The sequence below is a fragment of the Fringilla coelebs genome (assembly GCF_963513975.1).
Source record: "Fringilla coelebs genome assembly, chromosome: 1".
NCBI classification, from domain to species: Eukaryota; Metazoa; Chordata; class Aves; order Passeriformes; family Fringillidae; genus Fringilla; species Fringilla coelebs.
In genome coordinates, this window is record NC_140028.1 from 44,195,644 (window position 1) to 44,214,629 (window position 18,986).

At 39.7% G+C, this 18,986-nt stretch overlaps 1 protein-coding gene across 1 annotated transcript in view; it reads right to left on the reverse strand.

Annotated features, from left to right (window-relative positions):
* ASXL3 (ASXL transcriptional regulator 3) overlaps nt 1-18,986 on the reverse strand; it is a gene marked incomplete at its 5' end in the record, with an annotated part of 121,833 nt that overhangs the window by 94,357 nt on the left and 8,490 nt on the right. The window contains one exon of the mRNA XM_084207863.1: nt 1,857-1,939. Within this exon, the coding sequence (XP_084063989.1) occupies nt 1,857-1,939 (83 nt within the window). The remainder of the gene's footprint in view (nt 1-1,856; nt 1,940-18,986) is intronic.

Genomic DNA, 18,986 nt, shown 5'->3' on the forward strand with positions numbered 1-18,986 from the left:
TTAAAGACTTTAGAATGAAAATGTTTCAAGTATAAAGAACATTGAATTTTATCCTTCTCAGTTTTCCAGAACTCATGACCACATACAGCATCCTGCAATCTACTGTGCTGTCACATATCCCTGCACGTACCATGAGTAAAAATCAGAACAAATCTGAATTTCTTTCCTATTTCTCTGCAATTTTCAGTTTCTTAGTAACTGAAGAAATGAAAGATTATCTAGTTTGGAACCTCTTTAAAGGAATCTTTCTCTTACTACTCATTCTGCAGCAATTAAAAAGGGCTTTGACTTTTTCTATGTTTAAAATATAAAACATTGCTTTTATTCCTTTCCATAGTTTTTCCACTCAAAATTTTATTCATACAATGATCATGAAAACAAGAATTTTTTAAATTACAAAGAAATGCTATTAGCAGGCCTTAGAGCCTCTCCCATGCAATTGCCTCATATCACAAGACATAAGAAGAAAGCAATTCATTCACTGCTGTGACAAACAGTATCTTAATAGAACAGATTTTCAAAACCATGTTTTCTTGCATTTTTGTTGTTGCTGTATGCAAATCATTGCAGTATAACACATGTTTGGACATTCATTTTCAAAAATTTTCATCCCCTTTCTTCCCTGGAATCATTGCCAAATATTCTCAAAGCAATTTCTCAACAGGAACTAAAGCACTTTAAATCTGTAAAAGGTGGCAAATTCAATTTCACTTTCCATACCATCTCTTTTGCAATTTTATCAAAATATAGCTATTATGAGCTTGTTATGAGGCTGCCAACAATGAAGTGCATGGTTATGTTGTGCAGTACATAGACTGTGTTCTGTTCTGTTTCCTAGGAACAACAGAGAATTCAATAAAAATATATCCCATGGTTACTTCTGATTCTCCTTTACATGGACTTCGAAGTTCTCTTGCTCTGAACCTTAGGTACCACACTTGAAAAACATAATTAAAATAGAAGCACATTGTCTCCCTGTGCTTTGAGACAGCAACAAGTATTTACTGAACCAGAAACTTTTGCTATGATATTTGAAGAAGAGGCAATTGCATCTTGTAGGACACCCCCACCAGCCAACCAGTTTTTCCTTATTTCCACTTTCTGCCCAAGTTTCCACTTGAAGGTCACTAGACAACCTAGCAAGTAGAGTCACCTTTGAGAATAAAAAGCTGCATGTACATCCAAACCAGCAGCAATAGAAGACAACTGATTGATTTCCACACTCTCTGGATAACAGATCTATCCTCTAAAAGGGTAATTATTATCACTTGAATCTATACCCAAACTATGCTGTTATCAAGCAAGTTGAGTTGCTGTATCAATTAGTGTATCCACGCTCTGCAGACACAGACTGGCTCCCAGTGTCCAAACCTCCCTCTCCTTCCTTTCCCAGACCTTTATCAGCACAATCTCTGTTACCACAGACAACACCAGCAAGTCCTAACAGTGATTTAAGTGCCAGACCATAAACCCAAGTGAGAAGTGCACTAAGTTTCATCTTGCACTTTCTCTATGCACACAATGGCAGAGGTAACCCAGCTGATGAGCTTCAGTTTTTAAGCAAAAATGAGATGTAGCATTGGGCTGTCTGAGAAAATGACACTGTCTTTCTAAAGACAGGCCATTGGGCTGGAGCTGGGCAACAGACTTTTTTGGTAATATACAAAGTTAAGACAGTTAAGGCAGTCACTAACTCTTTTAAAAGCCCTGAACTAACAATCAAAACCATCAACTGTATTTCCCACTTTGACACTGGAAATTAATTAAGCCAGCACTTGAAGTTTTGTAAAGATTATACACCGTTCCTAGATCATTTTCACAGAGACAGCAGAAATACAGAACATATAAACACTGACCTTGTTTCTTTTAACCCTTCTTTCTGAATGACTTCCAGTATTTGTTTTGCAGTCATTGGTGAGTTGGGATACTTTTCCAACGCCTAAAAAGAAACAATAAATGTAAGTGACGAGATACAGCTGTCCTGCGAATCTGAAAGGTTATGTGATCATGCAGTTTTTATGTAGTCATTTGTAAAAGGCAGAGAATGACAGTGTTGAGACTGGAGTCCTCTGTCTGTTGGAAGGCCAGATACAACCCAGGAAACTTTAGCAAGAAAAAGATTTGCTTGCTGCTTTTGTACATCATCTGCTACCTCTGCCTGGGAAAACTCTTACCAGGTTACAAATGAAAGAGTTGGAATACGCAACTGATTTTATGACACAGCAACAGATTTTTCTTTCAGGCATGAGGGGAAATACATAAAACACAAAAGCCAAAGGGGAAAAAAAATACCCACTAGCGCTTTCTTTGATTTTTATTACTTTAGAATTCTTTGAGGTCATTTGACTATTCTACACTTAGCTTTGCCATGACCTCAGAAAAAAAAATTGGCTAAAACCTTCCATTTGTAGACCAGAAGCTACTGTAAGAATTGACACAGTGGGGTTTCAAATTTAAAATGCCTTTTAATTCTAAAAACAATGAAAAATGAAGTAGTCAGAACAGTCACAGCACACAAGATGCTACATGACAGAGTGCAGTATATTTTTCCAGTTCAGCTCAGTTTTCCACTCCTTTGCCTTTTCCAATTGAGCTCAAAATAACTCAGTCCTCTTTACAGATAGAACCATCTTGTAAGAATTTTTCTGATTTTCCACTCCTTTTTGTCCCCATCAGTTTTATGCTGTTAAACAAACAGCCACTCTTTTGCTCCTGTAAAATGCCAGACTAATAGCCCTGGAAAACAAAACCCTTCAATCAGCAGTAAAAGGTGTGGCACAGGCCACAGCAATCAAGCTTCCCAGAGCATCCTGCCAATATATCTCAGCCAGAACTTGCATTTCTACCCTCTGTAACTATGAAATCAGTTTGATCTAATTCAAACCATCCTGAGCTTCTCTGTAGTAGTTACTACCAAATAATGGCAATTGTGAAAGCTACTACTATGTGGATACCTGCACACTAGGAACTAGAGACACCACCACATCATATCACACAAGTCAAACTGTGAAGGGTGCTGGCCAGGGCTGTAATTCAGCAGCTCACCTAAAGACAAAGACTGCCTACTCACTACAGCTTGACCAGCTCAGCCCCTTTCTGCCATTTTAGTGTTCTGATTTCCTGCCTGTTCTCTTTCACAGCCAAAATGCAGTTTACCAAATCCTCCAATTCTTTGTTACAGATGAGCTTTTTATCCTTTATCTTTCAGTTCCACAAAGGAAAAGGTATAGGTGAAAGTTGCACTAGAAAGGTCAGGGAGCTGAACTGAGCTTATCTCGTGTACATCAGTAGTCAAGATTCAAAAGGGACCCATTAGGAAAGGAAAACCAAAAGGTGATTTGAAAGGAGAAAGAAGAGAAGGTTGGAAAGAGTAAACGTATAGCAATGAGCAAGGACTGAAGAAACTGCACAGAGCTGGGAAAAGGGCCATTGCACACAAGGGAAGAGAAATTATATGATGTATTAGTGACAGAACAACAATGACACACTGGAAAAATGACAATGCGTATAAAGATTAGGACTAGGATGAGAAAAGATTAATGGTGTGAAGATACAAAAATGGAAACTTTAACCTTCAGAAAGAACACAATGTACAAGGTAAAATGAGAATCCACCAAAATAAAGAGAAAAGAGAACCGAACTGGGAACATTCCAAAGGGCAAACTGGAACGGACAGGAGAGGATACTACACTGTACTGGACACGGCTATGAAGGAAACTGTGTGCACTTGAAAGCGGGGTTACTCACTGTGGAGGATTCCCTGTTTCTCTTCCTGAGTACAGGCCCCTCAGCACACCTGGGCAGCTCCTCCCTGCAATTGAGAAAATTTGGGTAGCCCTGTCCCCTTCTCTACGACATCACATCCTACTCTATAACGTCAGTAAAAGTGCCAAGTATTACCATGAGAGTTCGACAATAATGGGAAAGAAACAAGAAAGCTAAGCAAACATCAGAAGTCACCCTGTCCTGGACAATGGGAGAGGGGAGAGCAGTTTGTGCTGAGGAAGCTGCACTGAACTGGTTGTGGAAACAATGGCCAGACATATGGATACGGAAGATCATCTTCACCAAACAATGAAACCAACAAGTAGGATGCATAACACCACTACAGAAAGTTTAATGAAACCCACAGGGCAGATTTCAAATACCACAGTATGAAGTGAACACATTCAGGGTATAATGACAAATTGAAATGCAGACTGTTAGACAGGCTGAAAGTGCTGGAGTAAATAATTGCCCATTGTGTGGATTTGCTTTACACTGGACATGTAGTGTGGGCTGCAGTTCATATACTCCACGAATTTAGTTCTGTTCATCTAACCCTTTAAACCCTGTTATTTAAAGAACTGTTGATACCCCAACTGAAAAGCATAAATTCTCTGATTTAAACACTGCTTAAGTTGAAAATCCTGTTATTATGTACATGATTAAGTTTTCTTTATCATAACAAAGATTAATTAGCAGAGAACTTTAGTAAAGATGGGGTTTTTCTGTCCCTCCCACCATGCCGTACATCCTCATCCTTGCTTCTCCCCTCCCCCCAGTTTTAGACTAATCATTTATCACAATAAGAAAACAGAAATAATTACTTGTAAAAACCTTTACATTATAATAAAATTTTCTTCCCTCAGTTATAGAAAACAGCATGAAAGTATTATTTAAGATTCTGTGAGCTAATGAATACACTGAACTGTTAATTACACTAGTATATCTTGCTTCTGTGTCACCACTAACACTGCTAAAAGCCTGCAATTGCCTTTGCATTTCTAAGACTTTTAAAAATAATATTAGAAATTCAAACTGGATAACTAACTGTGCCTTAAGGCAAACAACATACTAAAATGCAGAAGGAATAGTTAAGTCATAGGCTTCTTGGTCAGACATAGCAATGCACACCAGCGGAGGAAGCCGTAATTTGTTTTAAATATCTTTCTTCTTCCTCCCACTCCATCCACCAACACTCGTATCATATATGGGCAGTGACTAATAATGCTGAAATTAAAGCATGCCAAAGTACTGTCATGAAGAACATGACTGTTTCAATGTATTTTGTAAAGAGAGACAATGGCAGAAGAATGGTTTGCACTGACTGCAACCTCTATCACAGGGGATCAGATATGCTCTATTTATTCCTGCCATTCAACCATAGCCTTAAAAAGGGACAGACGGTAAATAACTGGGACAAATAATGTGATACCCATCAGGACAATCGGAAAGAGAACAGAAGTAGTCACTGCACAGAACAAATTTTCAGTGTTCATTCAAACCCTGGTTAACAGCTCAAGGAGAAGAAGGCTCAGATCATACCAAGCACATTGGAAATCAAACCCCCCAACAAACAGTAGGAGCCTGACAAACTGTAGTATTTGTGTCACCTACATGTATCAATTCACAAGTTCAGAGATATTAAATAATCACACAGATGCTACAAACACACGTATTCCCAGTTTCATTGGAAAAGTCATGTCACTTATATGGGACAAGAAGAAATACAAATTCCTTTTCTCACCATGGCATCTATCATCATCTCTGTGTTGACAACTACCTGAAAAAAATCAGTCGCCACACTGGAGAAAAACACTTTCCAGTGTTAGCAGGAAGAATAGTGAAGAGTCATTTGCATAAGAGAGAAATCCTGAATGCTCTGCTTGCCTATAAAATTAGAAGAGGACTTCTCTGTAACTGGTGGAATTATTACTTTAATTTTTATATACAGATGCTTGTGACTACCTGAATCAGATCTGCTCAATCATTTGCATTTTAGACACTGAAGAGAACACAGCAGAGGGACAAAGTGAAGAAAGTCAAGCCAGAGAGTTGGCCCTTTTGCCACCCATAAACATTCCTGCAGAAAGCGGGAAGCCTTGCCTGCAGCTATCAGTTATCACACTGACAGAAAATAGTTCTTCTGAACAAGAACCAAGTGTGTTCTGATACTGCATTGTGGTCCAAAAGCAGCGGGCAGATCAGCCTAGTGGGCTTCACCCTGCTGATTGTGTGACTAAACAGTCTGAAACCAGCCACAGCTTCTTCCACTTCTGGATTCTGCTGGCAGGGATCTGAGAGGTCAGGTAGCTGACAAAAAGCAGGATCATTTTATCGTAATAGGCTGAGCCACTAGTCAGAAACTGAAGCAATTCTCCTTAGAAGATTATTTTAAAAAATTGAGGAGGAGGAGGAAGAGGAACAGTACAGTTATTCCCAGTGCTCTTACTCATCAGCTAAAAGACAAGTCAGGCTGAACTACACAATGGACAATCTTTACTGCCCAAAGACAGCAGGGTGAATAAAAGAACAAAAAAAACAACCAAACAACCAAGCAAACAAAACCACCAAACAAAACCCACCACAAACTTTCTTTCTCCTAAGCAGAAAATATAAATTATTTTCTAGCCACCCATTACTAAATTAATGAATTGAAAGATGTAGTATCAAACAGGGTACAAGAAATAACAGCATCCTGGAAAAAATCCAGCATTGTCTTCTACAGCTGCTTATGTGAGGTTAACAGGAGGACTGACTTCCATTGTGGGAAATGCCCCACTAAAATCTTTTGTGTTTATTTTTGATTAACAGCTTCAGTCATTGGGGAATTATCAGCAGCTTGGTAAAAGTTCAAAGCCCTTTGTGTGAAGAAAGATGGGTAAATGGTTTGGAGAGTAGGGGAGGATACAGAGAAGGGGAAGAAAGGAAGTGCACAGAGATGGATGAAGAAATGAAAACAGCAAGGATGGAACACATACATGAAAAAGAGGGATGATTATGAGGGTAGGTGCACTATGACCTATTATAACACAAGTTCTCAAATAGGTATTCACAGAACTCTTGCTGATAGTGATTAAGAAAAAGGTAAAGAGTGTTTTCCAGGTACTAAAATATTAAAAGAACTTGAAACAGGAGTAATAATTCTCCTGGTAGGACTTTTGTTTTTGAGCAGTTGAAATTACAATTAGGAAATTATAAGATCTAAAAAGAAGAAGGTGCATTTCCTAAGACATGTCACTCTCAGTATACTCCACGCTATGAATTTGTCTTGATAATCCACTTGACACTACAGATAAGCAATAAAAGAAACATCAAGCAAGAAAAGGAATAAAAATGTCCCATCAATAACAAAGGAACACATAAAAAAATACCATAACATGATGAAATATATTAAGTTTTAACATCAGTTTTGTCCATACTTTCTAGTTCACACTTATTTTAGGTTTGGGGGTAAATGCTACTGACCAACAGAACTCAAAAAGTTTAAAGCACACTCATAAAGTAATTGTCCCCAGCTCTCTTTCAGAGAAAAGCATTTTGCTGCTCCTTTAGTGTGAACTATAGGGAATAACTGGGCAAGTGTTTCCTAGAAGAGAATTTCTACTATAGAATTTGCAAGTAGGTCTGAAACCATCTAGCTTTGCTAACCTGCCAGATACATAAGACATTATCATCATCTCCTAAAATACTGAATGAAAGGAAGGAGCAAGAAAGAAGCTGAATAGTTTCTTTGTTCACGCCATTGCTCTAACCGGAACATTTGAGGCTTGTTCCAAGATGTCTGAAACTTTTATTGTTTTTTCCAAAATTTATTTACAATGTCATATTTCAAATAGATATAAAGGCAGCTTTGGAAATTCCAGAAAAACTGTACTCTTGACATTTTGAATTCAAAAGAAATTGTATTACAATTCAGTTAAAATTAACATACAGTTGGGCTATTCCTTTAAAAGGCACATGCTCTAACAGCAGTGCTGTCCAGCTATTGCTAGTGGTCTCATACATCACAACAGAAAATGCAGGGTAAAGTTTTTATCTCTGAACAATTGACTTATTATAATAACTTATTGAGCTAACATACTAAAAAAAATGAAACCTTTATATTTCTCTCTTTACTAATGCATTCAGCCTGTCCAAGCAACCAGGGACTTACAGGCTCTGTCAGGACCGATCCATAAACATCTCTGTGACTAGCAGGATGAACCTAGGGAGCACACAGAATTCTATCAGATTTCTAAGATCAGGATCAAAGATACCCCAGTGAGCATAGTGTCAAACTTGCTATCTCAGTATGGGTTCCACTATTAACAGCAGGACTACTAAAAATGATTTCAGTTCAAGCAATGGAGCACCCAGATTCCCAGAATGATGCCTCAGTTCTGACAGTGCCATGTTCAGTGCCAGTTCTGCTTAGCCATGCAAGCCATACCTCTCCTTGCTTCCTACTGCAATACTCCATTGCCTCTCACTGTGCCCAGCCTTTCCCTACTCTCAAACTGATGCTCTCATCTTCTGAGGTGTTGCAATAACCCTAACTTGTACATCTCCCACCTGCCCACATCCCTACCCAAATACCTTTCTTCCCTAATCCTTACCACAGTACAAGCCTACAGGACATTCCTATGTCCTCTACCCCCTCAAACATGAGTGCATTCATACAGATGAAGCTCATGCCATGGGTTCCCCAAAACCTGCACACCAGCACACAAGTGCTGCATAGGTACTCAGCACTGGCACCTTGCTGGCAGCAGACTGCAGCTCTTAGATGCTGACAAGACAAATTGTGATGTACACCTCCTCTGGCTTGTAGACCACATTCTCTTGATACTTAGTTTACAGTAGAAGTTTCACCAGCACTGACCCAGCTGGAAAACTTGGGTCAAAACTTTTAAAACTACAAATAATTATTTCAGAGAAGAGACAAGGAACAAAAAAAAGCTCTGCCATCCAAAAGTGTTACTGAAATCTGTACTCATTCAGCGATCACATAGGACATTTTCCAGAAATGCCTCTAATTGTGGCAAGAATGAAAATCCTCTTTTGGCACCTATTTGGCACAAAAAAACTGAGACCTTGCTTAGGCGACTGGAACTAATGGAGCTGAGTGGATACCAGGCCCTGAAAGCTTTCTTTACATTATAGATAACAAAGGAAAGAACTGCTATCAGTGTGAATACATTCATCACTAATAAAGAAACAAAAAAAAACCCCTATAAAACTAAGAAACACCAAACCTTAAACATATTTGTTTCCATATTTGCTGTTTTCTCTACTGGAAGATGATAAAGATTTTTATTTTTCTGAGGCACTGAAAGCTTTGCTGTATAACATGTTTCAGCATAGTAGGATAAAAAAAATAATTACAAAGAGCAAAACTTTACAGAAAAATCAACAGAGAGAATGAATACATCTTTGTTTCAGAAGCTTTCATTGCTTTATTTTCCTCAGGCAAGCATAATGTGTAAAGGTTACTTTTAATGTGAGAAATAAAATTCCTACTGGCTACTCCATGAATGTACCAAATTTAACAGGAGGTGACAGTTGTGCTGATTTTCTTGCCATTGGTTTACTATCAGAGCTTATCTTGTTAGACAGTGTCCTAAAGATACAGATCTAAGATTTCTAGAAGGCGAAAAAGAAAACAGGAGAAAACAGAAGAGAAAATAGAACACAAAATATTTTAAACTATGAATTGTACATAAATATTCTTACATATTAGTTTTGACCATTTGAAGCACTTCATCTTGGTAAAATTGCTCACCAAAAGGAGAAGTTTAATGCTGCAACTGACATTGATTCCATTGATGCACCACGAATATATTTATAAAATGTCTAATGACAGCAAACACGAAGCCATAAAAATTATACTTCCATTTTAATTGTGTGGGATAGATGGTAAGAAACTAGCTCAGAAAATTTACAGCATATTTTGCTGGTTTGGTGAACAACTAGGATAAGTCACACTGGTCCTCCTAACCTCAGAAGGGAAGTCCATAGATTTCACAACTCATTTGTCTGGACTGTTCCTCACTCACAGTATGACACACCCTTCAAAATAATAAGCAAATGGACATGCAGAATATAACTAAGAATCCTTCTTAATAATTGCATCCCAGAAAGAAAGACTACAATGCATGGAAAACACAGAATTAAATTTCTGAGAGGTGTACAGCAAGTGATAAAGCTGAAAAAATAGAAGTCCCTTGCAATAACAGACACAACAGAAATCCACTTTGAGTTCTTTAAGTTCCCTGAGTCCACCTGTTCAAGTACTGAAGGAAAATGGAAAACCAAAATTTCCACAGAATGAAAAAAAGGCAAACAAAAATTTCCACAAAATGAAAAATTTTGATCCAAAATCAATGGCTTGATTTTGGGGGGAGTGAGAAGTGTTGTTCATTTTAAACAAGAGAGTATTGATTCTTGTCTGAACAGACAATAGAAAAGAGCAGAGTTAAGAGTTATTGCATGTTATGCACCTTTTTTTCCTTCCAAAGCCTGCACAATTACTTCACATAAGGTTTTATTAGTCTGAATCATGACATCATTATGTACAGAGTACAGTTCACTGGCACAATCCAGATCTACTGCTTAAATTGCTCTGAGAATAGATATGATAAGTCATGTTTTTGAACTAAAGAAATACAGCCTTCTCAAAGAATGTATAAAGAGAGAATTCTTTTGTTAGCTGCCAGTGAGATTTTGCTATCTCTGTTAAATATATAATGGTTAGTGTCATAACGAAGATCAGCCATCATGTTATGGCATTTATCTTCATGAGTGAAGAGAGGAAGGGCTACTGTGATTTATTCCATCTCTCCTCATGAGACGATTAATGTCATAAGAGATTAGTCTTCAGTACTGACTTGTACACAGAATATAACACAGGGCTGGAGCGGGATGCTTAGCAGTGTTAATTGCCACAAGTTTGAAAGCCCACATTACTTACATATGGCATGGTTGACAATTAGTCATCTAAGATTTTCAAAAATAGGAGAATATTTTGCAGCTCAGTAACTCATATCCACTTCGTGTCACTTATTTGTTCAGTCCCTCTTAGCAGTGTTTCCACATGGTCCCTTCCCCCAACTCATCACCTAAGTCCACCCACACTCGTCCTCTTAAACACATCATTTATTGTAAAACTGAAGTCCATATTGCTGGTTTATATTGATTTTTGGTAGCATCTGTTTAAAGGTTTAAAAAATTCACTATTTAACAACTATTACCAAGAAACATTTGTCACAACACAGGCAGATTAGTGAGAGTACATAATGGCTCTGCATCTAGGTTTGTATAAGATATATAAACAGCTTTCCTCAAGATTTGAGAAGTTATGTGCTCACCTCTTTCCAGGGACCTTGTAAAACAATCTGACCATCCTAAACTGAAGGCAATAATTTTTCAAAAGCTTATCACTTTGAAGAAATGCACACAGAATGTTTTGTTTACATGCTGCCCACTACTTCTTATGGAAGAAAATACTTCAAATAATACTGTAGTGGAAAAAAACCCCAAACCAAACCAAAAAAACCACCAACACGATAAGCAAAAGTTCTGTTAAAAAGGGAAGAATTATTTTTCCCCCAAACCAGAACATGAACATTCTGCATGTTCTTAAATCTCCTTTTCTAAATACTGCTTAATCAAAAAATCCCTTGATAAAAAAAGGGTTTTTTGTTAAAAATGGCAATTCCTCACCATTGGTGTACATCAAACAGAACACATTATTAAAAAGCTCTCATGATAAAGTGTTATCTTTATCTAAGCTTCTCAAATATTGACTTAAACATTTTTATCAGGCTGTTAATCACATCCACATTCAACGTGAACAGCAACTGAGACCAGTCTTGACAGTCAGGTAACAGGGCAACATTATGGCAGGGAAAAAGTATTGTGAAAGCTAAGGACATTTCTTATTGATGGTAAGTGTATAGAAGAGAAAAATCAATGGGTCCTCATCAGTACAACTGTCTACCAGCTGGATGCTGATTTTCCTTAGAGATTAAAACCAATAGGAGCAATCACTTGGCACAGGTGAACAAATTCAATAGGATCTCCAGTCTATAAAGGAGAAAAGTGAACAGTGAATTCAAGGCTGGAGTTCATGAAGAGACAAAATGCTGATTGTTAAACCAACAGTTTGCAATCAGATCTCGAAACAAAATACAGAACACGTCTTTTCCCACGGGGGTACAACCTGAAACTGTTCAGTATAATCTGCAATTGTTGCAAAGGTTCCAAACTCCTGACTGCCTAAAGGAATTATTTCAAGCTGCAAGACTGGCTGACCCCTCCAAGTCATGCAGGACTGAACTGACCAGGTTACAGTGTGAAATGGCCATCACCCACACACATCATGCAACTACCATCATCTAATGTCAGAATCACAGCAAAGTCATTGATTTTACTAGGGAATATAAATGCAGAGATGTCTCATAAAGCTGGGTTTCCTGTTCAAGACAAGCTTCTATTTTTAGGAGTCCCTAATATCACTGTACATTTTTTATCTCAAGACCCCTCACTATATGCTGAACAGAGGAAGTGTTACCTTACAGGATGGTAACCATAACCCAAGAAAGGCAAATAAAGAGAGTAAAAAATGGCTGTTAAACAGCCATTCTGTCCTGGGCTTATGTTTTTCCTATGAGAAACAACATAGGTGCACATGAAGATCTGAGTTTTCTCAAAGTCACATCTCCTCAGCAAACGTAGGACTAAAAATTGTCAATTCTAGGAAATGCTACTGGCAAATAAATTCAACATCTATGGGGTTTAGGCACATAATTTAATATTTAATGCTTTAGAAGTTGACAATAATACACTTTAGCTCTATGGAAGAATAATCTATTTTAGCTGTAGGGAAAAATTACAGTGCCTCAGTTTGGGTTTCTGGTGTAACTACTGACATCATACTCTACCTTTGAAACAATCAGAATCATAGAATCACTGAGGTTCTGAGGTCAGAAAAGACCTCCAAGATCCTCAAGTGCAACTTTTGACCAAACACCACCTTGTCAACTAGACCACAGCACCGAGTGCCATGTCCAGGAATTTTCTGAACGCTTCTAGGGATGGTGACTCCACCATTTTCCTGGGCAGTCCATTCCAATGCTTAAATTTCAGCGAAAAATTTCTTCCCATTATCCAGCCTGAACCTCCCCTGGTGCAGCCCAAGGCCATTTCCTCTTGTCCTGCTGCTGTTTTCCTGGGAGACCGTCCCCCACCTGGCTACAGCCTCCTTTCAGGTGGTTGAAGAGAATGATAAGCCCCTCCCTCCAACCTCCCTTTTCTCCAGGATAAACACCAACTCCTTTAGCTGCTCCTCATCACACTTGTGCTCCAGACCCTTCCCCAGCTCTACTGCCCTTCTCTGAACTCACTCCAGCACCTCAATGTCTTCCTGGATTCAGGGGCCCAGAACTGAACACAGGATTCAAGGTGTAGCCTGACTGGTGCTGAGTACTGGGGGACAATCACTGCCCTGATCCTGCTGGCCACACGCTTTCTGATGGAGGCCAGGATGCCGCTGGTCTTCTCGGCCACCTGGGTACACTGCAGCATCATGGCTCAAGCTCTGTCAACCAGCACCCCCAGCTCCTTTTCCATTGGGTTGCTTTCCAGCCACTCTTCCCCCAGCCTGTGGCACTGCCTGTGGCACCTGTTGTGACCCAGGTGCAGGACCCGGCCTTTGGCCTTGTGGAACCTCACACCGCTGGCCTCAGCCCATGGATCCAGCCTGTCCAGATCTGATGCAGACTCTTCCTGCCCCCAGCAGATCAACACTGCCACCCACCTTGCTGTCATCTGCAAACTCACTATCTGGGCCTGATCCCCTGGTTGTTGGGCATGTGCCACAAGATGGTGCCTTCCCAGACACTGAGGTCAGGCTGACAGGCCTGAAGTTCCCCAGATCCTCCTTCCAACCCTTCTTGCAGGTGGGCATCACACTGGCCAGTCTCCAGCGCTCTGGTTGACCAGGACTGGTGAAAAATGCTGGAAAGTTACCTGGCTCTTCCACCAGCTCCCTCAGTACCTGGGGGGATCCTACCTGGCCCCACGGACTGGTGAGTGTCAGCCGGCACAGCAGGGCATGGCTGCTCCCTCCTGGATCACAGCAGGGTCTGCCTGCTCCCTCCTGGATCACAGCAGGGCACGGCTGCTCCCTCCTGGATCACAGCAGGGTCTGGCTGCTCCCTCCTGGATCACAGCAGGGCATGGCTGCTCCCTCCTGGATCACAGCAGGGCACGGCTGCTCCCTCCTGGATCACAGCAGGGTCTGCCTGCTCCCTCCTGGATCACAGCAGGGTCTGCCTGCTCCCTCCTGGATCACAGCAGGGCATGGCTGCTCCCTCCTGGATCACAGCAGGGTCTGGCTGCTCCCTCCTGGATCACAGCAGGGTCTGGCTGCTCCCTCCTGGATCACAGCAGGGCATGGCTGCTCCCTCCTGGATCACAGCAGGGCACGGCTGCTCCCTCCTGGATCACAGCAGGGCACTGCTGCTCCCTCCTGGATCACAGCAGGGCATGGCTGCTCCCTCCTGGATCGCAGCAGGGCATGGCTGCTCCCTCCTGGATCACAGCAGGGTCTGGCTGCTCCCTCCTGGATCACAGCAGGGTCTGCCTGCTCCCTCCTGGATCACAGCAGGGCACGGCTGCTCCCTGTCCCTGCCTGCCAGCCCTGCAGGCCTCCTGCCTTGAGGTTATTGGGTCTTTCTGCTGAAGACTGAGGCAAGGAAGGCATCCAGTACCTCAGCCTTTTCCTCATCTTTGGTTACAATGTTCCCCTCCACATCCAATAAAGGATGGAGATTTTCCTTGGCCCTCTTTTTATTTTTAATGTATTTATAAAAATACTTTTTATTATCTTTCACAGTAGCGACAACATGGGAGTTCCAGCGGAGCTTTCACCAATCCAGTTTTCTCTCTACAAGACTTGATGACATCCTTGTACTCTTCTTGATTGTCTGCCCCTAGTTCCCAAGTTTATAAACTCTTTTTTTTCTCTCCAAGTCCAGTGAAAGCTCTGTGTTCAGCCAGGCCAGTCTTCTTCCCTGATGGTTCATCCTTCAGCACCTAGGGATAGCCTGCTCCTGTGCCTATAAGATTTCTTTCTTAAAACTGTGTCCAGCCTTCCTGGACCCCTCTGTTTTTAAGGGCTGTTTCCAAAGACGATCCCTGAACCACTGTCCTGGACAGGCTGAACTCTGCCCTCCAGAAGTCCAAGATAGTTTTGGTGAACCCCTTCCTTACTTTGCTGAAAACTCCATCATATTGTGGTCACTGTACCCAAGATGGCCTCAGACCTAGAGTCTCCAGTGGGCGAATCTCTCCAAAGGGAGAATCTAAATCTTTTTTTATTGTTGCTGCTCCAGTAATAATATGGGCAAGATAATTTCAAACTGATTCTGAAAATTCTAATAGGAGATATTACTACCAAATGAACAAGATGACAAATTGGTTTTCTTTTTCATTTATTTCAAGGGCATTATTTATAATTTCAACCACACTCCTTTAGCCAATATAGACCATAGTACAACTTGTTCTAAAAATAAACTTAATGTAACATAGTATTTTATTTCCAAGAAAAAGGCCCCACATTTATAAAGGACAAAAGACAGACTTTTTTTTTTAATCTAGGTATTTTATTGAAATCCTTTTACTCTTAAAGTCTGAGAAAAATTCAAATTTTAAAGATGAAAGTTTGGGGACTTTAGCTGATGATATGTTTAAGTGAAATGGTAGAAAAATTAATAAACACCTAATATGTGATTTTATTAAAGAATTGAAAAACTGAGGCTTTTTCCTCATTTTTTTCATCATCAGTCAGATTTTTTTACTTCCTTCACTATCTTTGCTATTCTACTTCTTATTGGTACAAGAACACCTCCATTTTCTCCATTGCTGCCCAATGCAATACTGTAATTTATCTCCCCAGGATTACATCAGTATCACCCAGGCACACACACTTTCCACCACGTGACATGCCAACAGACATAAGCCCAGTTACATTCTCTCCTACTAATGCCAGAAAATGTATGGAAGTGCTAAAAGTAATAAGCTTCATAACTATTATTATGTATGGACAGAGCATTTAAAACCTTTTTTTCCCCAGAACATTAATTCTCAGAATTCTCAGATCCCCTCCCTCTTCCTCCACACACATCTCTTTCTATAAAATTTAATTCAACATTTACCAACACTTGAACTCACACATGAAGCTTCTTGCCATAACAGCTCCAACAATGCAGATAACAGCGAACAGGTGCGCTGTTTTTAAAATTTTCTTAAACCTTTTATTCTCTTTGCAGCTCTTTCAGAATCTTTCTTTTCCTGAACCACCATGCATATATACCAGTCTCACTTATCCAAGCTGCCACTTTTGTAGATCTGGCTCAAAATGAAGACAGGAGCATTATTTCACTCTATTTAACATTACTTTAAATAGCTTGAAACATTTTCCTACAGCTCAGACACTAATAAAATGAACTAGCACAAGAAAATTACAGCATGAAACTGAGTCTGTCCTCATCAAGGACAGTTAAAATTGACTAACAATGACAGAGATATTATTTTTATGTTATTTTTTTTATTTAATGGAAATGTTACAGATTCTGAGAATTGTAGAACTATAGAAGGGATTTTAGAGACCATCTGGTTTCAATGCCCCTGCCTTGGGCAGGGACACCTTTCACTAGACAACATTGTTCAAAGCCCCATCCAACCTGGCATTGAACACGTCCAGGGACTGGGCATTCACAACTTCTCCAGGCAACCTGTTCTTGTATGATTAGAAAGGTTTGATAATGCGTCCAACAGTCTATTTCCAAGCAAGTAGCTAACCCTATGAATTGCTGGAGACAGAAATGTTTTATTATGCAAAATAACAAATATTTAATTAAATATTAATCTAAGAAAAAAACCCCTGAACAAACAAACAAAACCAGAAAACCAAACAAAACAGGTCCCTGAAGAAAAAAATTTATTTTTATTACTATTTTATTTATTTTTACTAAGGCATCTTAGATTTTTTTGTTTGTTTGTTCATTTTATTACACAGTCAGTAAGACAACGCTTTTCTGATCTAACTCTCAAATATTATGTATGGATATATATAATATTTTGGTAAACGGTTTTGACTCTATTACTCCAATTTTTTTATAGCTCTCATCTTTTATTGATTTTTTTCACTATGCAGTTCACAGGCCAACTGAAAGACTACCTTTCTGGAGCCCATGAAACACAATAACTAAAATTGCTGCTCAGACACTGACTTTATTCTCAAAGCCTTATTATTACTTTCTTGCATCATATCCTGCATCATTCAGTCAGTCATGCAACTGTTTGTTCACACTTCTCCCATACTCCTTTTCACTGGAAAACTCCCCAGACAGCCATGGGAGAGTTCTGAAGCCTCCTCCTCAAGTGCCATGCTGCTGGGACAGGAGGCTAAATGAACAACGCACAATGGTTGCAGTGAGCATCAAACATTCACCGCCACGGGCTGACCAGCAGCGCAGGTACCGAGAAACTCCTGCCGAGGTACTTAGTAAATGCAACAATCCTCACTGATACATGTATCAAAGGCATGCAGTAACTTGCACAGACAGACTGATAAAAATCTGCAAGTCTACCTTGTGAAGCCGCTACAAATCCAAGCCAGAGCATGTTTTAACATCACAAACACTTAGTGGGGCTCACTGTCGTTGGAACACTGTTATTACAAAGAGCAGGGAAGATCCTTTCTCATAAGACAACTGCAGCATTCAAGATGGCTCCAAGCAGTAATTCAATTTTTTTTTCAGTGTTTGCTCCTTGGGAGCCAATCCTGTGCTCCAAAAAGCAGAGATTTCAATCACAGACTTTTTCTGAAGACAGGGACATAAGCCCAAGACAAAGTCATAGGGTTGGTTATCCCTGACATTCCACTCAGATGGGTAGCTCTCATTCCAAAAGCAACAGGGGAAGTTGGCACTGAGTCAGCTGATCCCTGAACGTTGACTGGAGGAACAGGATTTTAGCATGAAAAATCTGACTGCAAGATGAAACTGGGAGCAGCATCCATTTCTTGCTATTGATAATTGTCTACACAAAGGATGCTGAGGCTCATTATGGACAGATCAAATGTCTCAGACATGTAGCCTCATTTCTGTGATTCTCCCAGTCAGTTTCACAGGCCTGTGACCCAATACTTGAAAATCAGCATGCATATATATATATATATATGATTAGAACTGCAAACCAGGAATTCAAGAGACCACATCAATATATTTAATCCTTATTCTTCCCTCCAAATACTTCCTCCTGGGATATCTAGCAAAAAGCACTTCAGCTGCTGCTCAGGAGGGCACATACCTATAGAGCCATGGCTCATCCCGAAGCCAGCAACAAAAAGGTATTAACATCTCTTCAATAGTCCATTATTTGAAGATTTCTCCTACGATGAATTCTGAGCTTTTTCCACACCTAGATGATGAGCCTCACTACATTATTCTACATTTTAATTTTTAAAACAGAAGACGTGTAGTTGCAAAATGTCTCAAAAATCTGTGTTATGAATGAAACAAATTATGGAATAGATTAGAATGCATTAAGCACTACTGCTGTATGTAAAAACCTACTGCAGCATTGCTGTATCAAACTCTAAAAAAAAAATCAAGATACTAAGCCCAAATTGCCTCAAAAAACCCAGAAATATGAATGAGAACCAATAACTGGATAAAGAATTCTCAATCTGCACTAGAAAACTGATGTTTTCTGTCTAGTCACTGTCAGAAAAAACACAATGCATCTAAATTCTAAGTCATGCTTATTTGACAAATTTTCCTAATAATTTTATTTTCTTTGTTCTCCCATTTTTTAAACCAGAATGTAAATTCTCACTAAAAGAGCAGATTCTGGCAAAGCCAGACAAGTCATGGTTCCTATCAGTAATGAAAATTAGTAATTTTATTGATTTCATAAAACTAAAACTTACTGGGGTTGTATGACTTCTTTTCAAGTGTGAACAGACAAGGTGACCTTGAGGCCCTTTCCAACTCCACCTTCTATCAAAGTAATGCTTTAATTAAGATGCTTTTCTCAACTGAAACACAAAGTTCCAAAGAGGTTCTCATTGGTCCTACCAGTCTGGAATTTCTAAATTACAGAAATTCCAAATGAAATTAAAGAAGGGTAGAGTGATCAGAGAATGTAATGATTTTGAGATAGCTGCCAGAATC